This window comes from Herpailurus yagouaroundi, unplaced genomic scaffold (assembly GCF_014898765.1).
Source record: "Herpailurus yagouaroundi ecotype Mexico unplaced genomic scaffold, PumYag 100, whole genome shotgun sequence".
NCBI classification, from domain to species: Eukaryota; Metazoa; Chordata; class Mammalia; order Carnivora; family Felidae; genus Herpailurus; species Herpailurus yagouaroundi.
In genome coordinates this window covers 69,343,340-69,369,035 of record NW_024412391.1, presented here as the reverse complement: position 1 = coordinate 69,369,035, position 25,696 = coordinate 69,343,340, and the positions used below count along the sequence as shown (strand labels likewise).

Genomic DNA, 25,696 nt, shown 5'->3' with positions numbered 1-25,696 from the left:
TGAGAACAAACTGAGGGTTGATGGGGGGTGGGAGGGAGGAGAGGGTGGGTGATGGGTATTGAGGAGGGCACCTTTTGGGATGGGCACTGGGTGTTGTATGGAAACAAATTTGACAATAAATTTCATATATAAATTAAAAAAAAAAAAGTCCCTTAAAGCCATTTAAAGACAGGCCTTCTACCTATTAGGCACAGAAAAATAATTTGGAAAAGAAACTTATTTATAACTTCCTTTATTGAATTCCTGTGTTCCCTGCTTTCTTGTATAGCTAAAGAAATACAGTTTTAATGAAAGTCAAGTGAAATTTTCAGTGATACGATTACATACAGTATAGTTGACGTGGTTAATCTGTGTAAGCAAACTGAAACCTAGGAAGGGTTTCTAATAAAACAGAAAACATTTTTTTTCTCTCTCTGTAGTAGGAAAGGAGATAGCATAGAAGTTAATGAGACAGAATTAGAGCCAGGCTATGAGGTTCAAATCTAGTCTCTTTGTGCCCTTGTTAACTCTGCTATAAATTGGGAACAGTATAATTCCAACCTCTTAGAGCATTTGTGAGGAGTAAATATATTAATCTATATAAACATGTAGGGACAGTACCTATATAGTGGGAAGCATTATGTAAATATTGGCTATCCTTCTTTATTACATGTTGTATAGCTCATAATATATTTTATGTATTACAGTTATCAGAAGTTTCCTACAATAGATTCTCCTTTAAATAAATTTGTAAGTTTACTCTTCTGTGTCTGAATAGAGAATAGCTCTGGAATAGATCATTTAAATTACATATACTCTCCTGTAATGTTATCATAGAATATATGACATTTCTAGGAAATTAATTAGGATTTGGCTACCTTGGGAAATAGATATTAAACCTGAAAAACATACTATTTTTCCTGGATCAGATATATTTGGAAATAATATTGAATTCCATTTTCTTACTTGTCAATATGTCAATAACACCAAAACTGCCTAAGTCTTTTGAGTTGTTTTTATCTTGACAAAAGAAATATGAGGAAAGTTTAATAATAAACCTTATTAAGTCTCCATATATAATGGAATTTTTCCTCTGTTACAATTCATTTCTCTTAATTTGTTTAACGGAAATCAAAATCACAGTAGCAAATACATGAGGGAAGAAAATTAGTTATCTTCATAGTATATTAACAAAAACACCTATTTTATAATCCAAGATTTTTAAACTTCTAAATTAGAGGAATTTGTAATGGTAATTTGTAATTACTCTTATGTAAAAGCATCCATAAGAATATCAAGACATTGGTGAATTTTGAAGTGCCTGAGAGATAATACATCATTATTAAGTTATATCATTTTGGTTTCTACATTAAGAGTAATCTGTAGATTTTCCACTCCTTTGAACATTGACAATAACCAGGGGTGTTTGGATGGCTTAGTGGTTAGGTATCTGACCCTTGATCTCAGCTCAGGTCTTGATCTCAGAGTTGTGAGTTCAAGACCCACACTGGGCTCCAGCCTGGGTGTGAAGCCTACTAAAAAAGAAAAGAAAATTGATAATAACCAGAAAGTCTCCATTTTCTAAGCAGCTAAATAATCGAAAATTTGTGTAAGGGTTTAAATTAGTCTGACAAACTGTTTTTCTTTTTTAGTTGATCAATCCCAGAGACCTCCAAAGAGGGTAGAGGGAAAAGTATAATGGAGATCATATTGCAGCCAGAATAGAGACAGAGTTGAGGGGGAAAATTGTGGAGAAATAAACCAAAACTCAGTAAATTGAAGAAAAACATTGAAGAATATCTCTAGAAATTATTTTTTTGTGAGAAGAAATCCAAGTAGTATTTCACTCTTGTTTTACAGAAAAAGTTATCAAAGTCTTGACCAGTTATCAGCTGAAGTTAGCCTTTCTCAGACTTCGCTGGATCCAAGTCATTCACAAGAAGGAGATGGAAAACAAGACACATTAAATTTAATCACTGAAGGTAAGAAAAGAAAAATTTAGTTGGAAATTAGTTTTTCCTGCACTATGTATGCTTTGGTTGCAGAATGTTGAACAGTAGTGGCATTTCTGTGAAGGATGCTAGGAATGAAAGTGCCATTCTGATTTTAAAAGGTCTGGTATTGTTTTTTGGTTTTTTGTTTTTTTCTCATGTGTTTGTGGCTCATGTTCTCAGAAGATTGTAATTTTTCCTTTTATTTCCCTTGCTTCCTGTCCTGTTGTGTTTTTGTTTGTTTGTTTGTTTTAACCCATGCTGATTCGGCTTCTGTGTCTCTACAGCTTACTAAAATGACTTATCAAGGTGGTCAGCCACTGCCATATTGCAATTCGAAAGTCACTTCTCTGTCTTCATCGTTTTAAACTTTACAGCAGCTTTGATACAACTGACCACTTCCTCGTTCTCAAGTCACTTGGTTCCTCATTTATTAAGTATTCTGAAAACCTTGGGGAATAGATGTAAGAGTTTTATTTTTTCCTGTTACTGCTTTCAGCTGTGCTCTGTCAACCCCTCTTTCCCTTGTATTGCATCTTCCTGGACAACATCTTGGTTCAATTCCAAAACTTTTCAGGTCATTTTCGTTACCACATTTCTTGTCTAAGACTCAGCCTACGTATTTTTAAGCTTCAGTAGCTTAGTTGATTGCAAGTTATTTTCTTTCCTATCCCCAGCGTATGCTAGGGCTGTGACTCTAGAACTTTGGGTTGGACAAGTGGTGCTGGTGTGATATGGTGCTCACATCTTTTATCTCTGTGACCCAGTTCTCCTTCTGCCAGTGTGTGTGAGGTGAGGGCTAGGGAAAGAGTTCCTTACTGCAGGGGAACCTGCACTCCTCTGTGTCTCCAGTTTCTTCCCTGTCTTCTGCATTGCAGTAAATGGCGCTACCATATGTCTTACTAGATTCTACTACCCTTTACAACTCCAAGTCAGTTTATCAGCAAGTCCTGTTACTCCCCATACAACACATGCTGTCTACATTGACTCATCATCTTCTTCACTATTATAACCCTAGTCTAAGTCACATGGAGCAAGCCTCTTGGATGGACTGCTGCCACAGCTTTTTCTTTGATCTTTCCTCTCTCATTCTTGTCTCCTCATAGTCCATTCTCCATATAGTAGTCAGGGTTCTTAGAAAATATAAGTCAGAAAATATTATACCCAAACTTCAAGTTCTCCAGTGGTCTCGATGACAATCACATTAAAATCTATACTGCTTATCATGGCCTCCCATATGATCATGTCTTTGCCAACTTCTGCCTTACCTCATACCATTCTTTTGCTTGCTCCCTGCACCCCAGCAAACTGACTTCCTAGCTGTTTCTTCAGTCTGGTTCCTGCCTCCACTCTTTGCAATTGCTTTTCCCACTGCCCTAGATCTTCTTTCTTAAAGTCTTTGAATGGTAACCTCCTTATCAGATCTCTGTTGAAATATCTCTTTAAAGAAGTTTTCCTTGACTACCATACTTTAAGTAACCATCCCCATTTCCATATCCACCCACTCCAGACACTCTATCACATTGCCCTGTGTTATGTTATGATTCTTGTCTCTAACTCGCCACTAAAATGTAAGCTTCATGAGGGTAGGGAAACTTACCCATATTTTTCACCAGTGTGTTACTAGAGCCTGTCACATAATAGACAATTATTAAATGTTTTTTGATAGAATAAGTATATAATGAATGAATGTCTTAGAATGTGAGGTACAAGGTGTGGATAGTATAAAAATTCAGGTAACAAGAAGGCTCAGGCAATGGGAAATTTTGTTAAGCTGAATGTTCTGCTTCTTTTAAGAGTTGTTGAAATGTTCTCAGAGGGCCTTAAGTCTATATTGATAGTTTTGTAAATACTGTGTACTGACTACATATGAATCTTTTTTTGATGATGTGGATAATAAAGATAGCATAATAGAGTATCCTAATGGCACTAATGTAAATGGAAGAGAGTAAACTGAGTTCACTGTCACAATTTAGAATATGTATATTTTAAAAATTAATCCAGTAGTGGATTTACTTGTGATGACTCTCAATGTAAAAGACACATTTATTTAGTATTTTAATCAATTTATAATTATAGTCATTTTAACAGCAATAGGTCATGATTAATAATGGGTAATTTTTATACTATAAAAATAAACATATAGAAGAGTGATGACTGGGTGAATCATAGAGAATTTTTAGGGCAGTGAAACTACTCTGTATGATAGTAAAATGGTGGATGCATGTCCTTATAAATTGGTCCAACCCATAGAATGTGCAGCACCAAAAGTGAACCCTAATGTAACCTGTTAACCCTGCTTGATAATGATATGTTTGTGTAGGGTTTATCATTTGTAACAAATGTACCACTCTGGTGGGGGATGTTCATAATGGGAGAGACTTTGTATAGAGATACGGAAAAATCTCTGTACATTCTGCTTATTACTTTTGCTATGAACCTAAAACTACTCTAAAAAATAAAATGTGTAAACACACATACACACACAGAGAAGTTTTGGCTTTAAGAATTCAAGGTTAAATAACAGATGAAATATTATTTATAGACTTTCCATACCCAAATATCTAATAGAATGATAAAAAAAAAAAAGAATAAATTCACCAACTGAAACCCAACAACAAAAAGGACTTCATTTAGGATTGTGTAAAACTAAAGAAAAAATTGTAAAACTTGAAGGACACACATCCTTTCCACTCATAGCATCCTTCCCCTCTCCACCCCCATAAAAGCCATACAATTAGGAAACTGCTTTGATACACTGACACAGGAGGCTGCTCTTGAATGAAAAGTTTCACCAGCCAATCAAATCAGCTAGACTTCCTATGTGTACAAAATTACTGTTTTTTTTAAATGCCTAAATTGCGGAAAACAATTCTGATAAAACCCTCCGCTAGAAAAACAATAGTGAAGCAGGAAAAAAAAATCCTGTAATACAACCATACGATTTTATTCAATATCTTCAAACAAGCATTTAAAGATAGGATAAAAACATTTTAAATTAGAAGTCAAAAACTAGGAACAGAAATGTTCCAGAAACAGAAAGAAATGAATTGGTAGTTGATTACACTCTGGAAAGAAATGTAGAAAAAGGCAAAATTATATCAGAAGTAAATATTAAAGAATAAGCTGTCTAAAGAATAGATTTGAAAGAGAACTTAATAAAGAACACTGAAGAAAAGCAGGAAAGGAATCAAGAGAATGAAAATGTAATGAAGAAAGAAGTAAAATGAGTCAGGAAGTGTTTGAATTGGAAGTCAAGCAAAGAAGATCTATCAGTGAAGTCGCTGAGGAAGATAAAACAGTGGAGCAGAACTAATACTGAATCTCTAATCCGAGAAAAATATCTGGAAATAAAAGACTAAAATCTACAAATTGACAGGGCTGACAAAGTGCCTGAGAAAATTAACCAGTATTAATCACCAGCAAGACATATGGTATTAAAACAATTAGGCATTAAAAATAAAAAAAATAAAAAAACATACTCAGGGCTTCTAGGCAAAAAGATCGAGTAATTCATAAGGGGAAGAGGATGAGATTAGCATTACACTTCTCTAGTTGTATAAAGGATAAAGGTAACAACTAGAACAAAACTACAAACCATTCCAAATAATATGAAGTTAAAACAGAAAGTAAGACTTGTTATCCTGTAGAAAAAGAAACAGCAAGTAAGAAAAGCTGAAATTACCCATTTCTAAAAAATGACAATAAAAACTCATCATAGCACTTTGTGAGATTTATTTAAGCCAATTAGAGGAAAGTGTATAATTTTTATATATATACCTTTTCATTAAAAAGAAAGAAAATAAATGAATCAAGTTTCCCAGACCAATATGGCAAGAAAAACAAAGTAAATAAAAAAGCCAATGAAGAAAATAATAAAGATAAAACCACAAATTGAGATAAAGAATAGAAAAACAGATCTAATTAATGAACAAATCATTTTTCTTTTAAAATTAACAAATTAGAGACCTAGCTAATTTAATAACAAAGGCAGAAAGAACAAATAAAAGTGTAGGGGATAAATATAATCTGATACAGTATGAAAAATTAAAAAATAAAAAATTATAGCCCAGTATCACTTATATTGATAAGTGATTCTAAATAATATATTAGTTAACAGAATCTTAGCCACACAAAAAGAAATGGTATACAATGACCATGCACATTTAACCCATGAATATAAGTTTAATTCAATATTATGAAATCTATTAATATAATACCATAATAATAGGTCTAAGATAGAAAAGACCTGTGTTTGTCCCCACAGATGACAAAAAAGCCCTGAACAGAATTCAACATTGTGTGACACATTTAAGAAAAAAGAACTAAATAATAGTTCTTTTCCATGAGTATGTATGAATGTCTCTGTCCCAAAGCGGGCATCTTACTTAATGAGGAAATACTAAGATACCACATTGATTCTACCACTGTTTAATGTTATACTAGAGGTAGTAGCTAGCACATTTAAAGAAGAAACTTCTAGAGACAGGAGAGTTGGATTTTTGCAGATGATGGCATGAACCTGGAAAACAAGAGAAATAATACTTAGACAATAAAAGTAGTTATTTGAAGTAGCAAAATATAAAATTATACAGAAATCATTAGCTTTTACATGTACAAACAATAATCAGTAAGAGACTCTGTTAGTGTGTGTGTGTGGGGGGGTGACATTTTAAATAGCAACAGAAAAGATAAAATATTTAGAGTTTGCACATTTAGTGTTAAATTTATTCCTAGTAAGAGGAGAGCTATAAACCATCCTGAAGGGACATAAAAGTAGACACAAGGAAATGGAAAAAAATACTTTAAGTCTTCCCCAAGTTAATGTGAAGTTACATGCTTTTACTTTCTAAGCCAGCAGTCACACATCTGGAAATTTACCCTGAAGAAATACTTAAGCAGTACAAAAATATAAATGCACAAGATTATTCTGCTCATTTAGCATTCCCTAACATTCTGCACTATTCCCTCACTGCTTATCATATTTTAAGGAATTTCTCTAGCTATCCTTTTTAAAATTTAACTTTCTATTTTGAGGTGAGTGTGGATTCAAATGCACTTAAGATCCGTGTACCCTTCACCCAGTTTGCCTCCGTGGTGGCATCTTACAAAACTATAGTACAGCATCACATCCATGAAACTGATGGTATGATCCAGTGATTTCATTCAGACTTACATGTATTCATCACTGTGTGTTTTTAGTTTTGTGCAGTTTTATCCCATGTACAGGTGTGTGTATACATTGCTAGAGTCAAGATACAGAATAGTTACATCATCACCAGGGTCCCTTGTACTGCCCTTCAGTAATCATACCCACCTCCTTCCCAGCCTTGCCCTATCTCTGCCCCTTCCCTAACCCATGGCCAACACCAGTCTGTTCTTCATTACTATAATTTTGTCATGAAGATATGAAGGGAACTTGTAAATCAGACAGTATATAGACTTGGGATTGGCATTTTTATTTTCACTGAGCATAGCTCCCCTGAGATCTATCCAAATTGTTCTGTGTATCGATGATTTATTCCTTTTTGCTAAAATATATTCTGTGGTATGTATATATTATCACCTTTGTTTAAAAACCCCTCATTGAAGGACATTTGAGTTGTTTGCATTTGGGGGCAGTAAAGCTGCTACTATAGTCTGAATGTTTGTGTCTGCCAGACTCATAATTTCTGGTGTGATGATATCAGAATGTGGGCTTTGGGAGGTGATTAGGTCACGAGGGTAGGGCCATCAGGAACAGGATTAGTGTTCTTAAAGAGACCCCAGAGAGCTCCTTTGCTCTTCAGTCATGTTGGGACACAGTGAGAAGATGGCTGGGCTGTGAACCGGATATAGGCCATCACTAGGCATGGAATGTGCAGGTAACTTGATCTTGGATTTCCCAGCCTCCAAAATTATGAGAAATCAAAACCAGAAAATAAATTTCTTTTGTTTGAGCTGCCACTCAGTTTATGGTATCTCTGTTCTAGCAGCCTGAATGGGCTAAGCTGCTATGAAGGTTTGTTTGCAGGTTTTTGTGTGAACCTAAGCCTTCATCTCTCTGGAATATATACCTAGGAATACAGTTGCTGGGTTGTATGGCAGTTGCATGTCTAACTTGATAAGAAACCACCAGACTTTTTCAGTGTACCCTTCTGCATTCCCACCACCATTGGATGAGCAATTAAGTGTCTCTACCTCCATGCCAACAAGGGGTGGTGTCACTATTTTTTATTTTAGCCATTGTGGTTGATATGCAGTCATATCTCATTGTGTCTTAATTTGCATTTCCCTGGTGGCAGATGGTGTTCATTATCTTTTCGTGTGCTCATTTGCCATCTGTATATTCCAGTGAACTACCTCTTCGCTTATTTTACCTGTTCTTTAATTGGATTATTTTTTGTTTTTTTTTTCCTGTTGAGTTTTGAGAGTTCAATAGATAATTATAAAATTGATGCTTGCAGTTAACACCAAGATGTGGTGGGCAAAAGTATGAATGTTTTTTATGCTCTCTAAATATAGAGTAATCTTTTACAAATTAAATCTCAAAAAAAAATTTTATTAGAAGTTCAGCATTTCTTTTACTGGCCTTATATTGAATTTCAGTTAAAAATAAAATGAAAACTTTATGAGAAGTATATCATATGAATTTTATAATATTTTTCTGTCAGAATGTAAGCTGAATGGTAATTTAAAATTTCTTGTGTGCTTTACTCTGTTGATTAAATTTTTACAATGAATGTATGTCACTTTTATAAACATAGTAGATTGTTTTTTCCATCTAAAAACAAACAGTGGAAGCCAAATATGTCAAGATTTAAAAGTAATTAATTTTGGTGGTGGAACTATAAATCATTGTTAGTTTATATATTTATGCATTTTTAGTTACAAATATTTTTATTAACTCCATATGAACAATCTTAAGAAATAGAGATTTGTTACTTATGACTTGAAAAAAATAGAAATTTATGCTTGTATTCTAAAATTTGATTCAGGCCTTTTATGCCTTTACATAGAATAACCTTTTATGTGTTTACATTCCTCAAGGATGTATTTTAATGAATAATACAGTAGAAAGGTATAAAAAAAAAGCAATTCTACATTCCCACTGATTGCTAAATAAAAGAATATCTCAGAAGTTAAAATGGCACCATAATTGTTGAAGGAAAAGGGTGAGAAGTTGTCATTTTTTTCAAGAAGGTTTTATCGGGGCACCTGGGTGGCTCAGTCGGTTGAGTGTCCGACTTCGGCTCAGGTCACGATCTCGCGGTCCCGTGAGTTCGAGCCCCGCATCGGGCTCTGGGCTGATGGCTCAGAGCCTGGAGCCTGCTTCCAACTCTGTGTCTCCCTCTCTCTCTGCCCCTCCCCAGTTCATGCTCTGTCTCTCTCTGTCTCAAAAATAAATAAAAAAATGTTAAAAAATTTAAAAAAAGGTTTTATTAATCCTTCTTATGTGACAATTCCTATTACAGTATTACTAGTTAGCTACCTATATCTCAGCAAATCTTTTTATTTTTGAGAGCGCGCGCGCGAGAGAGAGAGAGAGAGAGAGAGAGAGAGAGAGAGAGAGAGAAGGGCAGAGCGAGGGACAGAGGACAAAGCGGGATCTGCGCTGACAGCAGACAGCGCAGTGCGGGGCTTGAACTCATGAACTGACTTAGCTGAAGTCAGATGCTCAACCAGCTGAGCCATCCAGGCGTCCCATATTTCAGCAAATCTAAGATGACTTGGGTTTTAAAATACACCATTATTTTATGTGGCTCCCCCAAAAGAAAAGAGCCAACAATTAAATCATAACATTGCTTACATATCTCTTAGCATTTTTTTACATTTATTTTAAAAGATCCTTTAGGCTTTCAGAAACTATTGTAATTTACTTAACATAAAATTCACCATTGTAAAGTGTAGAGTTGATTAGTGTTTAGTGTATTCACTGTGTTGTGCAACCATCACCACTAATCCCAGAGCATTGCCATCAACCAATGAAGAAGCACTGCACCTGTTAGTAGTTGGTCCCAATTCCTCCCTCCCCCAGTCTTTGAGTAACTACTAATGTACTTACTGTCTCTTTGGATTTGTCTACTCTGGACATTTAATATAATAAAGTCATATAATATGTAGCCTTTCTTGTGTAGGTTCTCCTACTTAGCATTGTGTTTTCACAGTTCGTCCACGTTGTACCAAGTCTCAGTGCTTCATTCCCTTCAGTGCACAAGTAATATTCCATTGTATGGTTATACCACAGTTTGTTTATCCACTCATCATTTGGGCATTTGGATAGTTTCCACTTTGGGGCAGTTATGAATAATGTTGCTATGAGCATTCACATACAAGTTTTTGTGTGAACGCATATTTTACTTCTCTTGGGTATATAACTAGGAATGGAATTGGTTAGAACATATGTGTAACCATTTGAGGAGCTGCTAAACTTTTTCACAGCAATTGTATCATTTCATAATCCCCCCAGCAACGTATGTGTTTCATTTTCTCCACACCCTCACCAAGATTTGTTATTGACAGTCTTTATAATTATAGCATCTTAGTGGGTATCAAATGCAGTTTCATGGTTTTGATCTGCATTGCCCTAATGAGTAATAACATTGAGCGTCTTTTCATGTGCTTATTGGCCATTTGTATATCATCTTCAGATAAATGCCTATTCAACTCCTCTGACAATTTAAAAATTGCATTGCCTTTTTTTTTTACTTGCAGTGTATATTTTGAATAGTAGGCCCTTGTCAGATGTAGGATTTACAAATATTTTTTTCCATTCTGAGGGATGTCTTTCTACTTTCCTGCTAGTGTTGACTCACAAAATTTTTAGTTTTGACAAAGTCCCATTTAACTGATTTTTCTTGTGGTTGCTTTTGCTTTTGGTGTCACATCTAAGAAACCATTGCCTAATCCAAAGTCATGTAGATTTACTCGTGTGTTTCTTTTTAAGAGTGTTATAGTTTTAGATCTTACTTGATTTAAGTTTTTGTATATGGTGTGGGCTGATTGTCCAGCTTGATTCTTTTGCATGTGGATATTCATTTGCCTCTGGGTCATTTGTTGAAAAGACTATTCTTTCCCCCAACTGAACGGTCCTAGGACTCTTTATTGAAATGCATTACCCATACATGTATGGGCTTATTTCTGGATTCTCAGTTCTGTTGTTGGTCTGTATGCCTGTACCAGTGCATATTCATACTATAGTGCCACACTGTCTTTATGTTTATACTATCTATGTTTTGAAATCAGGAGTTTGTTCTTTTTCAAGATTGTTTTGGCTATTTGGACTCCACTAAATTTCCATAGGAATTTTAGAATCAGCTTGTTATTTCTAGAAAAAAAGGCAGTTAGAATTTTGATGGGGATTACACAATATGTAGATAAAATTGGGAGATAGTGCCATTTTAACAATATTGTCTTCGAATCCATGGAAAAATGGAATGTTTCCCCACTTGTTTCAACCTTGAATTTTCTCAACAGTAGTATGTAGTTGTCAGTGTACAACTCTTGCACTTCATTTGAATTAAGCATAGATTTAAAAAATTACTGGACCTCCTCTGTATCTGTAAAAAGGAAAATAAAAGTGAATTCAGTTGTAAAGAACTTCTTTGTATTCAGAGTCAGTCTCTTCTGAATCATTTAATCAAAATTGTCAGTGGCTGTCTTTGCTTACAGTAGCATTTTCTGTGTCAACAGTGAACCATTTCCCAAAACAATCCTCCACTGATACAGGGATTTTCTCTCAAGGTACTAAGTATCCTGTACATTTTTATGTGTACACTTTGCTATCCGCCTGAGAGTTTCTTTTTCTTCCTCAATTAAATCAAACACTTCTGCAAGTTAAATAGCTTCCCTTCAAAGGCCAGAGGAATTCCATGGCAAATTGACGTTTGACGTCTTAACAGAAATCCTTCATGGTGCATGAATCAGTCACACCAATTGCTTGTTGCTTTAAAATTTCTTTTATCTAGTCTGAGGAATTTCTTCTGCCTTCATTTATACACTTGGCATGTGATAAGCAATCCTTCTGTGTAGGTCACCAAGCTTCATCTACTTGCAGGGTTTGTCCCAAGTGCTATGTGTTGTTTTACCAGAAAGTGTGAATTGTAGTAATTCTTTAATGAAGATTTGCTTCAGTAATAGGAAATTTACATCCTACTGTTTTCATACTCTTCTATGAACAAACAACTACTAATTTGAAAGGGAAATTGTAAGTTTTTGAAGGCTTTTTTGGCCTTCATAAAAGTAAGTCTGTTAGAGATTGCTATGAGCACCCATGGCTACCGTTCATCCATGTGCATGCAAAAACAACTGTGTCACAACTCCCTCTTTGCCAGCTCCGACTACTACACGCAGTGGTTCCAGTTTGAAATTTTATCGCACAAAATTCTGACCACCCCTTTTCTTGACCTTTGATCACAAAAAGGTAACATGTTCCTTATATAACAGCTTAACATTTTCCCTATGTTTATGGGTTTATGATAGTGGCTAAGGAATCTGTGTAGGCATTCCTTAAAATTAGGATATAGTTTACTGCCTCTTCATTTCCCCATTGGCCCCTCCGTCCCCACTCAGACTTCCTTATACAGTTGGTGATCTCACATTTACCTTATGTTTCTCACTGTACTTCCTGCATTTTATTATTATTTTCTGTGTGTCTGTTTCTACCTTGCATTAAGCTCCCTACAGGCAAGAAGTGGTTCCTTTTATTTTTATCACAATATCTGGCATTGTGCTGAATGACTTCTAACTTAGTAATATTTGTAGCAGTACCATCTGAAGACTTGTAGAGTCCAGACTCTTTATCTGTAAGTTTAAAACAAAAGGGATCTTTCTTGCTATAAAATGAAAATCTATTTGCTGCTTCTTATGACTAACTTGTTTCTGCTAGGAACTACTACTTTTCCATTTGTCTGAGCTAGAAAGTTTTGTTAACCTTGACTAGTTATTTCCTCCCATATCAAAAAATTGTTAAAATATCAACACATAGTTTAACATACTTATTTTTTAATTCATATAGTAATTTTATACGTATATGTGTATGCATAAGTTACTGTTGACATCACAATATTCAAGAATATTTTGGAATAATCAGTTATAATTCTGTATCTTAACGCTTCCTTTTGCTTATTTCCTTTTTTTAAAGTTAGAGCACATGCATGTGCACGCACACACACAGACGCAGACACGCGCGCGCGCGCACACACACACACACACACACACACACACACACACACACAGTGGGGGGAGGGGCAGAGAGAGGAGGGGAGAGAGAATCCCAAGCAGACTCTGCATTGTCAGTGTGGAGGGCTTGAACTCATGAATCCCATGATCATGACCTGAGCCGAAATCAAGAGTCAGATGCTTAACTGACTGAGCCATCCAGGTGCCCTTTTTTGCTCATTTCCTTTTTATATTTTATTTCCTTTTATAGTTGCATGGCTGCAGTCACAACATAACCATTTTTGGAATCTTGTGCATTTTTTTTCTACTTTTATTTTTAAATGAAGGCTTACAGTGAAGTCTCTTGGCTTTCTTGAGGGTAACAGACTGCCCTGCATGTTCCCCAGCATCAGTATTTTCAGAGGCTGGCCGTGTGTCTGCAAAGGCTGGCTTTCATAGGTGGCTCCCCACCCCCCACTGTGCTCTCCTGGATATGCCCCACTCAGCTCTGCTGTATGATTTGTTTGTTGGGGCACAACTGAGGACTTTGTGTACCTTTGTTTTCTTCCCCCACTCCAACTTTTTTTTTTTTATAATTTCAAATCTACAGAAAAGTTGAAAGAACAGAGGAATGAACACCCCTGTATGCTTTACCATGATTCACCAATGTAACCATTTTGCCACACTTGTATTATGTTGCTCTTGTTTTTGGTGGCACATACTCCCTTCATTTACTCCTATATCTGCCTTTTCTGTTGTGCTCAACCATCTGAAAGTGAATTGCAGGTATCATAAACTTCATCTGTAAGTATGTCAGCATATATCTCTTAGGGATAAGGATGTCTTCTTACAAAGCCATACCATTATGATCCTTAGGCACTTTAACATCAATACACTATTACCTGATAGTTTGTTAATATTCTTGTCTCAGCATGTCCAGTAATATCATTTAAAAGCCTTTATTTTTTTTTGGTATGTCCAGAATCCGATCGAGGATCACATATTATTTACTTTTCATTCTCTTTGGTGTCCTTTCATCTAGCAGAGCACCCACCAACTTGGCTTTTTCTGTCACACACGTTTGTATATTGAAGAGCCCAAGTCAGTTGTTTTGTTAAATGTCCCACGATTTAATTTGTCTGATGCTCATTATTATCAAATTCAGATTAAACATATGTGCATTAACAACATAAATGATACATCTTTGTCAATGCATCTCATCAGGTCACTGTCCTTTTTGAACAGTGACCCTTAAAGATGGCTCCTATGTCCTTTCGACACTCCCCCAGTCTATCATAGCTTCCTCACTTTGTGGTAAAAAAAGACGTTTACATTTCATGCCCACACCCAGAATCAGCTATTTCTTTAAGAAGACTTACCTCCTTATACTGGGAAATGTTAAAGGCCATAATTTAGCTTTAGGGGTCCCTGTTGCTACTAGAATAGTCATTGTTCCTAGCCTGTGGAAGAGTTAGGAAATTTTTTTTTTAAAGAAAAATATACTTTAAATTTATTTTACAATTTAAATTTAAGATTCAGGGTTTCTGTGCACTTGATTTTATATTTTGACATGTTATGGTGAATATATTGGTTCCTAATTTATATGAACATAATTACTTATTTGCTTTATCCTACTATATATTAATTTCAAAATAACAGTATCTATATTATTACTAAAATGTGGTAAGATTTCTAATTATTTTATCTTGAGAATATATGCTAGAGTCCAGTTACTGTGCTGAAAGTTCATTTCAGTTCTGTTCACTTCTGCTTTCATAGTTAACTATTTTTATTTTTGAATTATCTTTTTAAAATACAAGTAAGTTCAAATAATTTACATGCCCCTCTTCTAGATACAAGGTAACATGCTATACGCTATTCTGCAGTTTGCTTTTTTCACTTGACAGTGAAATCACTACCTAGCAGTACATAGAGATCTTTCTGATTCTTTTACAGCTGTATAGTACCTCATTGTGTAACTATGTTAGACATATAGGTGGTTTAGCTTTTGCATTACTGTATGATTGTATTAAAAAAAAAAAAAAGTTACCTAAGTATAGACTTGCACAGAATTGCAGACAGTACTCAAACAGATTCTTGTGTGCCAGTGTTTGCAGCTGCACTCTTTACAATAATCAAAAGGTAGACACAACCCAAGTGTCTGTACAGATGAATGGGTAAACAAAAAGTAGTGTATACATACAAAGAGATATTATGCAGCCATAAAAAAGGAATGGGGTTCTGATACATACAACATGGATGAACCTTAGGAGACATGGTAAGTGAAATAAAGCCAGACACAAAAGGGCAAATATTGTATGATCCTACTGGTAGGAATGACGTATGGTAGGCAAATTCATTGACAGAAAGTAGATTAGAGTTTCCAGAGATTGGGGGTAAGGGGAGAATGGATAGTTACTGCTTAAATGGGTAGAGAATTTCTGTTTGGAGTGATGAATATTTTGGAAATAGTGGTGATGGTTGCGCAATAGTATAGATAAAATTAATGCCACTGAGTTGTACAGTTAAAGTAGAAATTTAGAGAGACTATCCAAAGCAGTTAAGTCCCAGGAGCATTTAACAGGAACTCCAGAATGTTGACCCGAAATGGGTCTCTAAGCTTAAACGTGAAAAGGGTGCTTGAAACACCTAAATCTTTTGGTCGTGAAATAACGCCATAAACATTTTAAATTTGAATTTAACAGTCTTTTTCATAACTTTTTCTAACGCTTTTATATTTTCCTGTATTTTACTTGTCAGCAGAACTATGCAGTTAACATAACTAGTCATATTTAGTATCTGTTCTCATTTTATTAAGCACATAGGCTCCGAGAAGATGCCTTTCCTAAGGCCATACAGCCAAAAGGGACTAGGAACGCTCTTGGGTCCCAGTACAGTTCCTACAGTCATGATTCGTTAATTATATAATTATTTAATGACCGTCTCCTGTGTGCTAGGCACTGGGACTATAATAATAAACAACAAATTCCATGTCCTTTCTCAGTGTACAGTTTAGAAAAAGAGCCCCACAATTATCATACGTATCATAGTATATAGTACTATGTACATAGGCCCCACATATTGTACCATATAGTACAACTAGGTGGGTTAGAGTACAGAACCCTGTGGGAACACTTCACAGGGGCCGTTTGAAACAGTATATAGTATTCAGAAACACCTGCTGTCTGGTTTGGTTTATACTTGTATAACTGTGTAAGTAAGACGTAAGCTTTTTATCTACTTGGGAGACCTGATTTTCAAAGCTTAGCCTTTCAGTCTCAAACCAGCTACTTCTAGCTGGTACTTGAAACTCTGCTCTGGGAAGCACTTGTATTCCCCAGCTGTGCAAAAGATCTACCAGTCTTCCTTCATACGCCTACTGAAGTCTAGCACATACTAAAGTTCCTGATGCAAGGCAGATGCTGAAAAATGTTTATATTCACTAAGTGAGTTAATGCTGTCCCAGGTGAGCCCTCCTACTGAACTGTACCAGTTTTGCTTCTACAGCAGTACTTTACCTGCATGGGGATTTCCTTGTATTTCTGTGGCCTGGGCACTGTTACTTTAGTTTATTATCCTTTACCGACTGAACATGAACATATTCTGGAAAAAAGGTAAACTTTTGATTTTCATCTCAAAACAAGGCATCTCAGACTTCCATTTCTAGAACTTTTATGAGGAGCACAAATAATTCTCTGGTAATGTTTTTTTAAGGGTGACACTGAAACTATAGAAATACATAATTAGATATCTATGTTTGCATTATTTTGTGAAGTATGTAAGTTTTAAGCTTTGTAAGATCTTTTGGTACCATTCTTCAATGGCAATTAAATATTTGTAATTTTATCTTAACTTTCAGGTAAAGAAGATACTCCCTCATTACTCGGTCTCTGTGGGTCTCTAACATCAGTGGCAAGTTACAAATCACTAACAAGTCTCAAATCTAATGACTACCTTGCAAGTCCCACAACAGAGATGACAAGTCCAGGCCTAACTCCGTCCTGAAAAATTTTATGTAAAAGCCAGAAGTTTTTATGTTGCAAATGTTCTATTTACATAAGTTTGACTGCTGGGGAAAACCTTTGGAATTTTATATTGTTCTGGCACATGTATGGAATCCTCTTGCTTCTTTTAGAGAATTCAGTCTATTCCATGTGCCCTTCTGAGTGAAAAAAAATGATCCTGCCATTTTCATTTTAAGATTCTTACATTTGTCACTGAGGAAGTTTAAATATGAATAGGCTTAAAAAACTTTCAAATATCCTTTAAATTAATAACCCATTGTAAATGGTGATGTATATTTATTATTTAGCTGATTTTCATGTATTTAAATGCATCATCATTGCCAGGCTGAGTTGAAGGTTTTATTCTAGAGACATGTAAGTTTTTTCTTTTACTCTCTTATTCAATGATTTTCTAAAAATGACATGTTAATTTCATTTTTTCATTAATTTCTTCCTATATTCTGATGTTTAAATGCCTTGTTTTTAATATAAGGAGGAAATTCTCAGCTGGTTTCATAGTGGCTTATTCAGTTTTGGTATCAAAATTCCATTAACATTTTATAAATTTTGTAGGAATGTGCCTTTAGGCCATCACTAAATTTATGAGGGTCATATGGGAAGTATTTTACAGCGTTTCGGTAAAGTGGATAAATTTCTTATCTTTATTTTCCCCAAGATTTTCTTAAGAGGTTACATAAAAATATCAAGTATTCCTCAATAGTTAGAAAACATTGAAAAATGTACAATACTTCTTGAAAAAAACTCCAGGTTGATTTAAGGATTTGAGATCTTTAAGGATTAGTAATCACCACACTAAATATCTGACATAATAGGGTTGTTTTGTTGTCCCTTGTGTGCAACAATGAACCATGCCATGTTAACGTTAAAAATCCCTACACTTCTACTAAAGTTAGTTTTCTTTTTTGAAAAGTTATGTGCTATAAACTTTTTGCAGTTTTTGCAACTATATATTTCATCCATAAAAATCCCACCATACTGAAAGAAAAAAAAATGTATGAAGTATATTTTCTATAGTAAGTAATAGGAAAACACGATCAGTTGTGCCAAAGAAGTTTTCTGTATTGTTTACATGAAGAGGACACAATACTTAATGGGGACTTTGTATGCTATTTTTGTTTATTAAGAAAACATTACATTCAAACTTAGGAGCTTGGACATAACAGGAAGAATGTTCCTCCTACAGCGATTTCTTTTATTCAGAGGAGGCAAGAAGAGCGCTGAACTTACTACATCGTTCTTTGCATTAGAAATGTGTAGGTGTGGTGGTTCTCTGCAAAACTTAGAGCTTTATTCTCATAATTTGGAATTTAGGATAAATAATAAGAAGGCTAGTCTTCTATGTAAGACACTTTAAGCAATGTTATTTCAGGGACAGAGGAGGCCTGGAAGCTGTTAAAATAAGTTATCCTAGATGTACCAGAACATATTCAGAGCTTTATTCCTTTAGCTTAAGGCTTTAGTACTTGTAAAAATGCAAATATTCTTGAAAATTGGTACCTTTTACCTGCTCTTAATTATGTATACCTTATTATGAGTGAGGTATCCAAAGCAATTTTTAATGAGCATGGGGCTGGAAGGAAGATATAAAATGAGGACAGTGGCAACACTGGGAGAAGAGAGTAAGAAATGGCTAAGTTGGGGAACTTGAAAAATTTGAAGCTGGCTTCTTAAGCACTATTGCTGCTTTCCTAAAAAACGATCAGAATGTGTAAAATGTTTTATCATTCACAGTCCACTCTGAACTGACATTTATTATTCCTCAGTGATTTAAAACAATCATTGTTAAATTTTTTCCATACATTTTTATAATACAGAAAGGAAATTCAAGATTCCATAATTGATAATTTTCCAGATTTGTCTAATGCATTCAGTAACCTGTGCATCTTCACATGCTGCTAAATGCAGATTTAAACATGACATCTGAGGATCGTGACTTTTCCTCCTTTCTTGGAGCTCTTGGTACAAAATTCATCTGCTGATGTGAATTCAGGTTTCTGTACAGTTCATTTCACACTTGTTATATACGTAATGTCTGCATGAGGAAACAATGTATGTCTCAATCTTTAATTTTAGGTGGTAGTGTTTATTGTTTACACACCCTATCCAAAATAGAATGCTGAATTGTATGCTGATATTTCCATGTGTATTTTGTTGCCTTGATGTACTATACTTGTTGCATGTATATTAAACGTTTTGTACTATGCATTAGTGGTTATATTTTTTCCTTGAAGGTACTTGATTCAAGTTGTACACTGAGCCTTGTGTTTTAGCAAATATGGTAAATGTATATTATTCAACACCTAAAATACTAATAGGACAAAAGTTTTATTAGAGAAATCTTTATTTTAAGTCATATAAAATTAAATACCTTTTATTAAAAAAAATAACATGATATGGTTCAGAATACACAATATCTATTGAAGTGGTACAATACCATAGTGATTTGGGCAGTTGCTAATATAATTATACATCAGCCATATTTGTTTTCTCACCTATAAAATGGAAACATCACCATCTTCTCAGAACCTATGATAGCATCAAGAGGATGTCAGCATTAAAAGATATTATGTAAACTAAATTTTTATTTAAGTCATCTTTATTAGATTTACATAATTGTTTTCAATTGGTTAAAAATGTGTCTCAAATTTACAACTTAAGGAAATTCTCTGTAAAAGAAGTTCCTAGTCAAATCTCCAGTTTTGATGAATACACTGAATCACCTCTGAAATGTCACAGGACTCCTTTGAACATCAGGGCTCTTAAATATCTTTTAATCTTCTGTAAGCACAGCAGCCCCTATTTCACATTAGATTTTGTTCTTTTTAACTGATGAGGGGATATAAAATTGTATCAATGACCTTATGGTCTCTCTCAAAAGTGTATTTTAGTCCAAACTAGTTCTTATTATAAGTCCCATTATTTCTCTAAAACCCAAATAAAACCAAAGTTTCACTACATAAGACAGCCTTACTACATGTGACACATTCTAGTGTTTGCTGTGCTGTGTTGTGCTAAACTATGCTACCCTATTTTCTTTTCAGTTAAAAAAAAAAAGCTGGTCTTGGAAAACCAACCAACCAACTCAACTCCATAATTACTAGAGCTATGCCAAAACATGCTTCTTTGGTTTCCCGTTGTCTTCTTGTTTTTCCACATTTGGGGCTCAATGCCTCCCACTTCCAGGTATGTTTAACTGGATCACCTGTCCTAATCATAGAAGTATGTCCCTGACACCCTGCCTCTCTGCTCCCAGGCTGAGTGGACAATCCCTCAGCTGTTCCATGTCTTCCTTTGCAAACCTGTCAAACAGCTCTGCCGTCTCCTTGTAGCCGGTGACAGTATCTGAAGTATTTTCTTATCTCAAGTGCTCTTTATACTGCCTACCACATAAAAGATCTGAGTAAATGTTGAATGTTAAAATTTATTTAAAAAGTTCATTTTGGAGAAAAAATTCAAAACTGATTCAAAAAATTAAAAACTTTCCTACATCCTTGGAACTCGTACTCCAGAAAGAGGGAAGAATTTAAAAAAGTCATATGTGATACCATATGTTTTCACTCTTATGTGGATCCTGAGAAACTTAACAGAAACCCATGGGGGAGGGGAAGGAAAAAAAAAAGAGTGGGAGAGAGACAAAGCATAAGAGATTCTTAAAAACTGAGAACAAACTGAGGGTTGATGGGGGCAGGGAGGGGAGGGTGGGTGATGGGTATTGAGGAGGGCACCTTTTGGGATGAGCACTGGGTGTTGTATGGAAACCACTTTGACAATAAATTTCATATATTGAAAAAAAATATCAAAAAATGCATAAAAAAGTCATGTGGTTAAATATGTATAGTGAATAGTTTTCTTAGACATAAAAGAAAAATTTATTTTAATTTCATCTCTGCTTTTTTAAAAAGTCAAATGTGTATTATATGGAAGGTAGCAAGTATGTAATACATGGATTTATTAAAAAACTTACACATAAATCAAATGTATGTGTTAGAAAACTTAACATAAATAGAAGGAAACTGCTTTCAGAAACATTACATAGAATATAATTTCTAGCCAAGCACTTTTTAGCTATTTATTTAAATAAAACATTAATGCTTCTCTACCTCTACCACCTAAGTACAGAAAAAGCTTCATTTCACTCTTCTTTTCATCCAGATACGCTGCATGTAGTATGTATTAGAAAAGCTTCTAAGGAATTAGATTTATTTATTTTAATCCTGAATGATAAGAATTTTCCATATATGCAGTCATACAGTACTGGGGATGGTGGCAGTATCCCTGTTGGTATTACTATTAAGGTGAAATATCAGACTGCTTCTTAAAAGTTACAAATTAAAATTTTTGTTTTCTACTGATCAGTTACCAAAAAGAAGCATAACAGAACCAAGGTAAATTTAATACTGTTAAAAAAATAAAATAAAATAAATTTAATACTGTTAAACATCAGTGTTCAAGATAAAACTTTTTTATATAAAGTATAGCATTAAAATAATGATTTTGTATGAAAATATTTAGCTTGAAGCACAGTCATACTTTTAAGAAATCAAAATATTTTAATGAAAATGTCAAAGTCATAAATATTTATGATTTTCTAGATATTGCAATTTTAAGGTAAATCAATAGAGGGTAAAGCAAACACAAAAGACTACATACACACACAATCTGTTCTGGTGAAATAGATAAACTCTTTTCTATAATACAAAGTACATTAGTTCCTCTACAAACACTAGAGGTCTGTCACCTGAACATATTACTCTATTTTAGAACAAAAAATACTTCACATTTCCTAGCATACATGTAGACTGCAATAAAGTGCTTTTTCTTATAGGATACAGATCCTGGGAAAATGAAACAAAAACAAAAAAAGGGTATCACTTTTGTCCTGTCTTCATAACCCTTCCCTGTCTCATTCCTGCAGTCATAAGCAACATTACTGAGGCGTTAGCCTACAGTGACTGAAAGCTATTTCTTAAGGAAACTGCTGCCTCTTTAGTCTCTTGATCTAGCATACTAACATGAAGATGTGTAAAATCGAGGGACATTTTGGAAATATTTTGTGTCTTATCCTATATTAGTAATCTCTATTGTGTTAGAAGAAGCCAGTACAAGTGACCTAGAGAACTCCACAAACGGTGATATCTGAATTACAAGATGGCTGAAACCAGAGGCCCTTCCTAGGCCGAAACATAAATTTTACTAATGTAAATCTAATGTGGTTTTCTGCTCAGCCAAGAGCTACTGTGCCAAACATTTAACACCATCAGAAAGACGACTCCTCTTTTGCAGAAACAGTGAATAATAGTCTTTAATCATCAAAAATATCACCTATATCACATAAACAGTTATATTTTGATTCATAAAGATAAAATAGCCATACCTTTGAGTGAAGAAATCCTAACACTGGTGAAGCCTTAAAACAGCAACAGGAAGTAAAAAAAAAAAAAAAAAAAAATCTAATGCATTTGAATTAAAGAAAGTAATAGGTATTATTTGCTAAATGCAAATAATGTTACTTAAAGACTGCCATCTATTATATACTTTGCTGAAATACTTAAATATCTACATGCATGATTTAGGTATGTATAAAAGACTTGGGCATTTTTCTTCTAGACTCTCCACATCATTAAGAACACAATTCAAAATGTTCTGATACATCCTACACATTCTCAATTATCAAACTCTCAGATTATTGCTTTCAGTACTTAGGAATAATTTTTCTTTTCTTTACAGGGACATTTAATGGATGTGATTTCTGGAATATCTTTTTCAGTATCTCAAAAATTAGGGTAACAGAATTTATTTTTAACTTAGGATTATGATTTAGAGGCAAAGCAGAAACTACTACTCATTTAAGTTATAAAACAGAAAATAAATCATTTTGAGATAATGGTGAGAGTTCTTGCCTAAGAATCTCCAACTTATTATTTGGCTTTGGTTGTTACTTCAAGTTGAAACAGCATCACTGGTATTGTTGTCTTCTGGCATTTTGCATCTGGAAAAAAGCCTTCCCAGATTCATAGGTACTGATCATAATGGCACAAGCAGGAGCAATTTTAATTAAACGGGGAATGAGGCCTGAAAAGAGAATAGAAAAAAATCAGAACAAATTTTACCTTATGTTTAAAAAATGTAATTTATTTCATTTCATTCTGATAATGATCAAATGAAGTGATGTATCAAACACCGTGCCATCAACTGGTATCAGAGAACAAGCCAAATTACTCCCAAGCTCCTCACTTTAATTCCGCTTTACTTTATACAGAAGTTTCATCTTATTAAATCTATTCAGATTTTTTTTAACTTAAAGATGTTTAGGGAGAAGTCATAAATGTGTAATATTTTCAATAATTTCCTGCTAGTTTAGGAAAAGGACAGACTGAAAAATAATCATTTTATTCAACAATTTGGTAAAATAAGTATTTTTACCTGTAAATAATCCTGCAAACCCATTCTTAGCAACAATGTTCTTCATGATAGTCCATGTTGACATATGCAAAGGCATAGAAACTAAATGTTAAAGAAATGATACATTATAAATTACCACTTAATTATTTCTAATACATATGACATACATCAAGTATTTATGGTCTTTGGGAATGTGGGGTGTATAATTTCATTATACTAAGAAAAGATCTATCTACCCAAAACTTACCCAAAGTCTTATATTTAATAGTCTGATTCATTAAATAGAAAAAATAGAAAAATGTTGAAGGTTAAAGGTATATAGTGTATAATTATAGTATATAATTTGTCACTGAGGTTCAAACATAAAGCTATAAATGAGCTATTCATGCGCAAAGTTTACTTACCTTTATTTTACACAACGATTCTAAGCAGCTGGCTTAACCCAAAGACTACTAGACACAGTAAGTAAAACAAGAGGCTGCTATGAAGCAGACACACTACTATGCAAACACTGTGATAGCTGCACACGGAAGTTGTCAAGGTCTTGGTTTGACACCAGTTGGATGAGGGGCAAACACTCCTCTATTATCCTCATTAGCTGCCGGGAGCTGCTATTAGACTCCACAATCATCAGTGTGAACATGGACAAGTGAGTCATTAAGAAAGATTAAAGTATATAGTATTAAGCATGGCCAGGGGAAAAAGGGAAAGGGTGGAGAAAGAGAGCTTTCAGAAATGGCTTTTTAGAATTTTGCCACTTAATGGAATAGGGGGCTCATTATCTCAAATCTCATTTATATAAATATCAGATTCTCTATGAAGATAAATGAGGCCTTGTTATTTAAGAAGCTATATGATCAATATAAATAGTATAAATATAATAATTTTAGCAACCCAATAAAAGGACATTTTTAAACCAAGAACAAAGTATTTATGAATGAAATTTAACTTTCTAAAGAAAGCCAATGACAAAAACTTTATACTATGAGTCGGCAACTTCTGCATATTTGAATTATTCCATTTAAATTTTGGAAACAACTGGTGTAAGAAAGGAAACCGAATAGCCAGGTATTTTCTGATCTTGTAGAATTCAAGCCCCATACCAGTCCCTGTTTAAGACTAAGGTGCAATAAATGCAGAAGAGAACAGACAGAAAGAGTTATTAACTGAAGATTAAGTCTCAGTAGAGCTCCAAAGCGATCTCCACAATATCTCCTGCCTAAGTTCCAACACTGAAGAGCTATTCCTACAGGAATATTGTAAGGAAACACCGTTGGTTACTATGTATTTCAAGCATAGACAACCATAAAATACTCATTTACTGACCATCCACATTTTTCAAATCCTAACACCTGTATCTTTTAGCTACAATTGAAGTCCTCAATATATTCCTTCTCAATACTATTGCTCTCCTTAGATGTAACCACTCTCTCTCCTTTTTCCTTTATCTTTCTCATGCATGTGTTTAAACCTTTACTACATGTGAACATATCCATAAATAATACATACTCTTGCTTTTTATGCTCTTAAACTTTATATAAATGCTATATGACATTGTACATTTGTAATGTGCTTTTAGGATTATCTATATTGACAAGCATAGCTATATTTTATTCATTTTCATTGCTGTATGGTATTGCATTATATGAATGATCACAATTTACCCATTTCTTTGCTAGGGGCTATTTCAGTGCTTTCTAACTTTTGGGGATTATAATTCTTTCAGTGAGTATCCCTGTACATGTGCAGACATTTCTCTAGGGCACATATCTTAGGTGGAACTTCTTGTTCAGAGAGCCTTCTTGGCATTGCCAGATTATTTTCCAAACTCATACTCTCACCTGCCCAGCATTCGCATTACCATTGCTCCGTATCCTCCCCAACAACCCAATGGGGATGTGAGCCAGGTTTATGAAGTGGAAACCTGAGATTAAATTTTTTTAAGTTTATTTATTTATTGAGAGAACGAGTGAGCAAGCGTGGAGGAGGGGCAGAGAAGGAGAGAGAGAGAATCCCAAGCAGGCTCCATACTGCAGCACAAAGCCTGATGTGGGGCTTGAACTCATGAACCTTGAGATCATGACCTGAGCTGAAATCAAGAGTCAGGTGCTTAACCCCACCCAGGTGCCTGAAACCTGAGATTAAAATTTTTAATTAAAT

At 34.5% G+C, this 25,696-nt stretch overlaps 2 protein-coding genes across 9 annotated transcripts in view; one reads left to right on the top strand and one right to left on the bottom strand.

Moving 5' to 3' along the window:
- Positions 1 to 19,339, top strand: part of RUNDC3B (RUN domain containing 3B) — a 155,052-nt gene extending 135,713 nt beyond the window's left edge. For all 4 annotated transcript variants that reach the window (XM_040472768.1, XM_040472769.1, XM_040472767.1 and 1 more), the window contains 2 exons: positions 1,840 to 1,961; positions 16,969 to 19,339. In XM_040472768.1, coding sequence (XP_040328702.1) covers positions 1,840 to 1,961; positions 16,969 to 17,114 — 268 coding nt within the window. In that variant the 3' untranslated portion in view covers positions 17,115 to 19,339. The remainder of the gene's footprint in view (positions 1 to 1,839; positions 1,962 to 16,968) is intronic.
- Positions 6,386 to 25,696, bottom strand: part of SLC25A40 (solute carrier family 25 member 40) — a 76,794-nt gene continuing 57,483 nt past the window's right edge. For 2 of the 5 annotated variants that reach the window (XM_040472771.1, XM_040472773.1), the window contains 2 exons: positions 23,558 to 23,638; positions 21,190 to 23,206 (listed from right to left, as the gene is read on the bottom strand). In XM_040472771.1, coding sequence (XP_040328705.1) covers positions 23,091 to 23,206; positions 23,558 to 23,638 — 197 coding nt within the window. In that variant the 3' untranslated portion in view covers positions 21,190 to 23,090. Of the gene's footprint in view, positions 6,493 to 21,189; positions 23,207 to 23,557; positions 23,639 to 25,696 lie in introns of those variants that run through there. The other 3 variants (XR_005789430.1, XR_005789428.1, XR_005789429.1) reach the window with 3 other exon arrangements.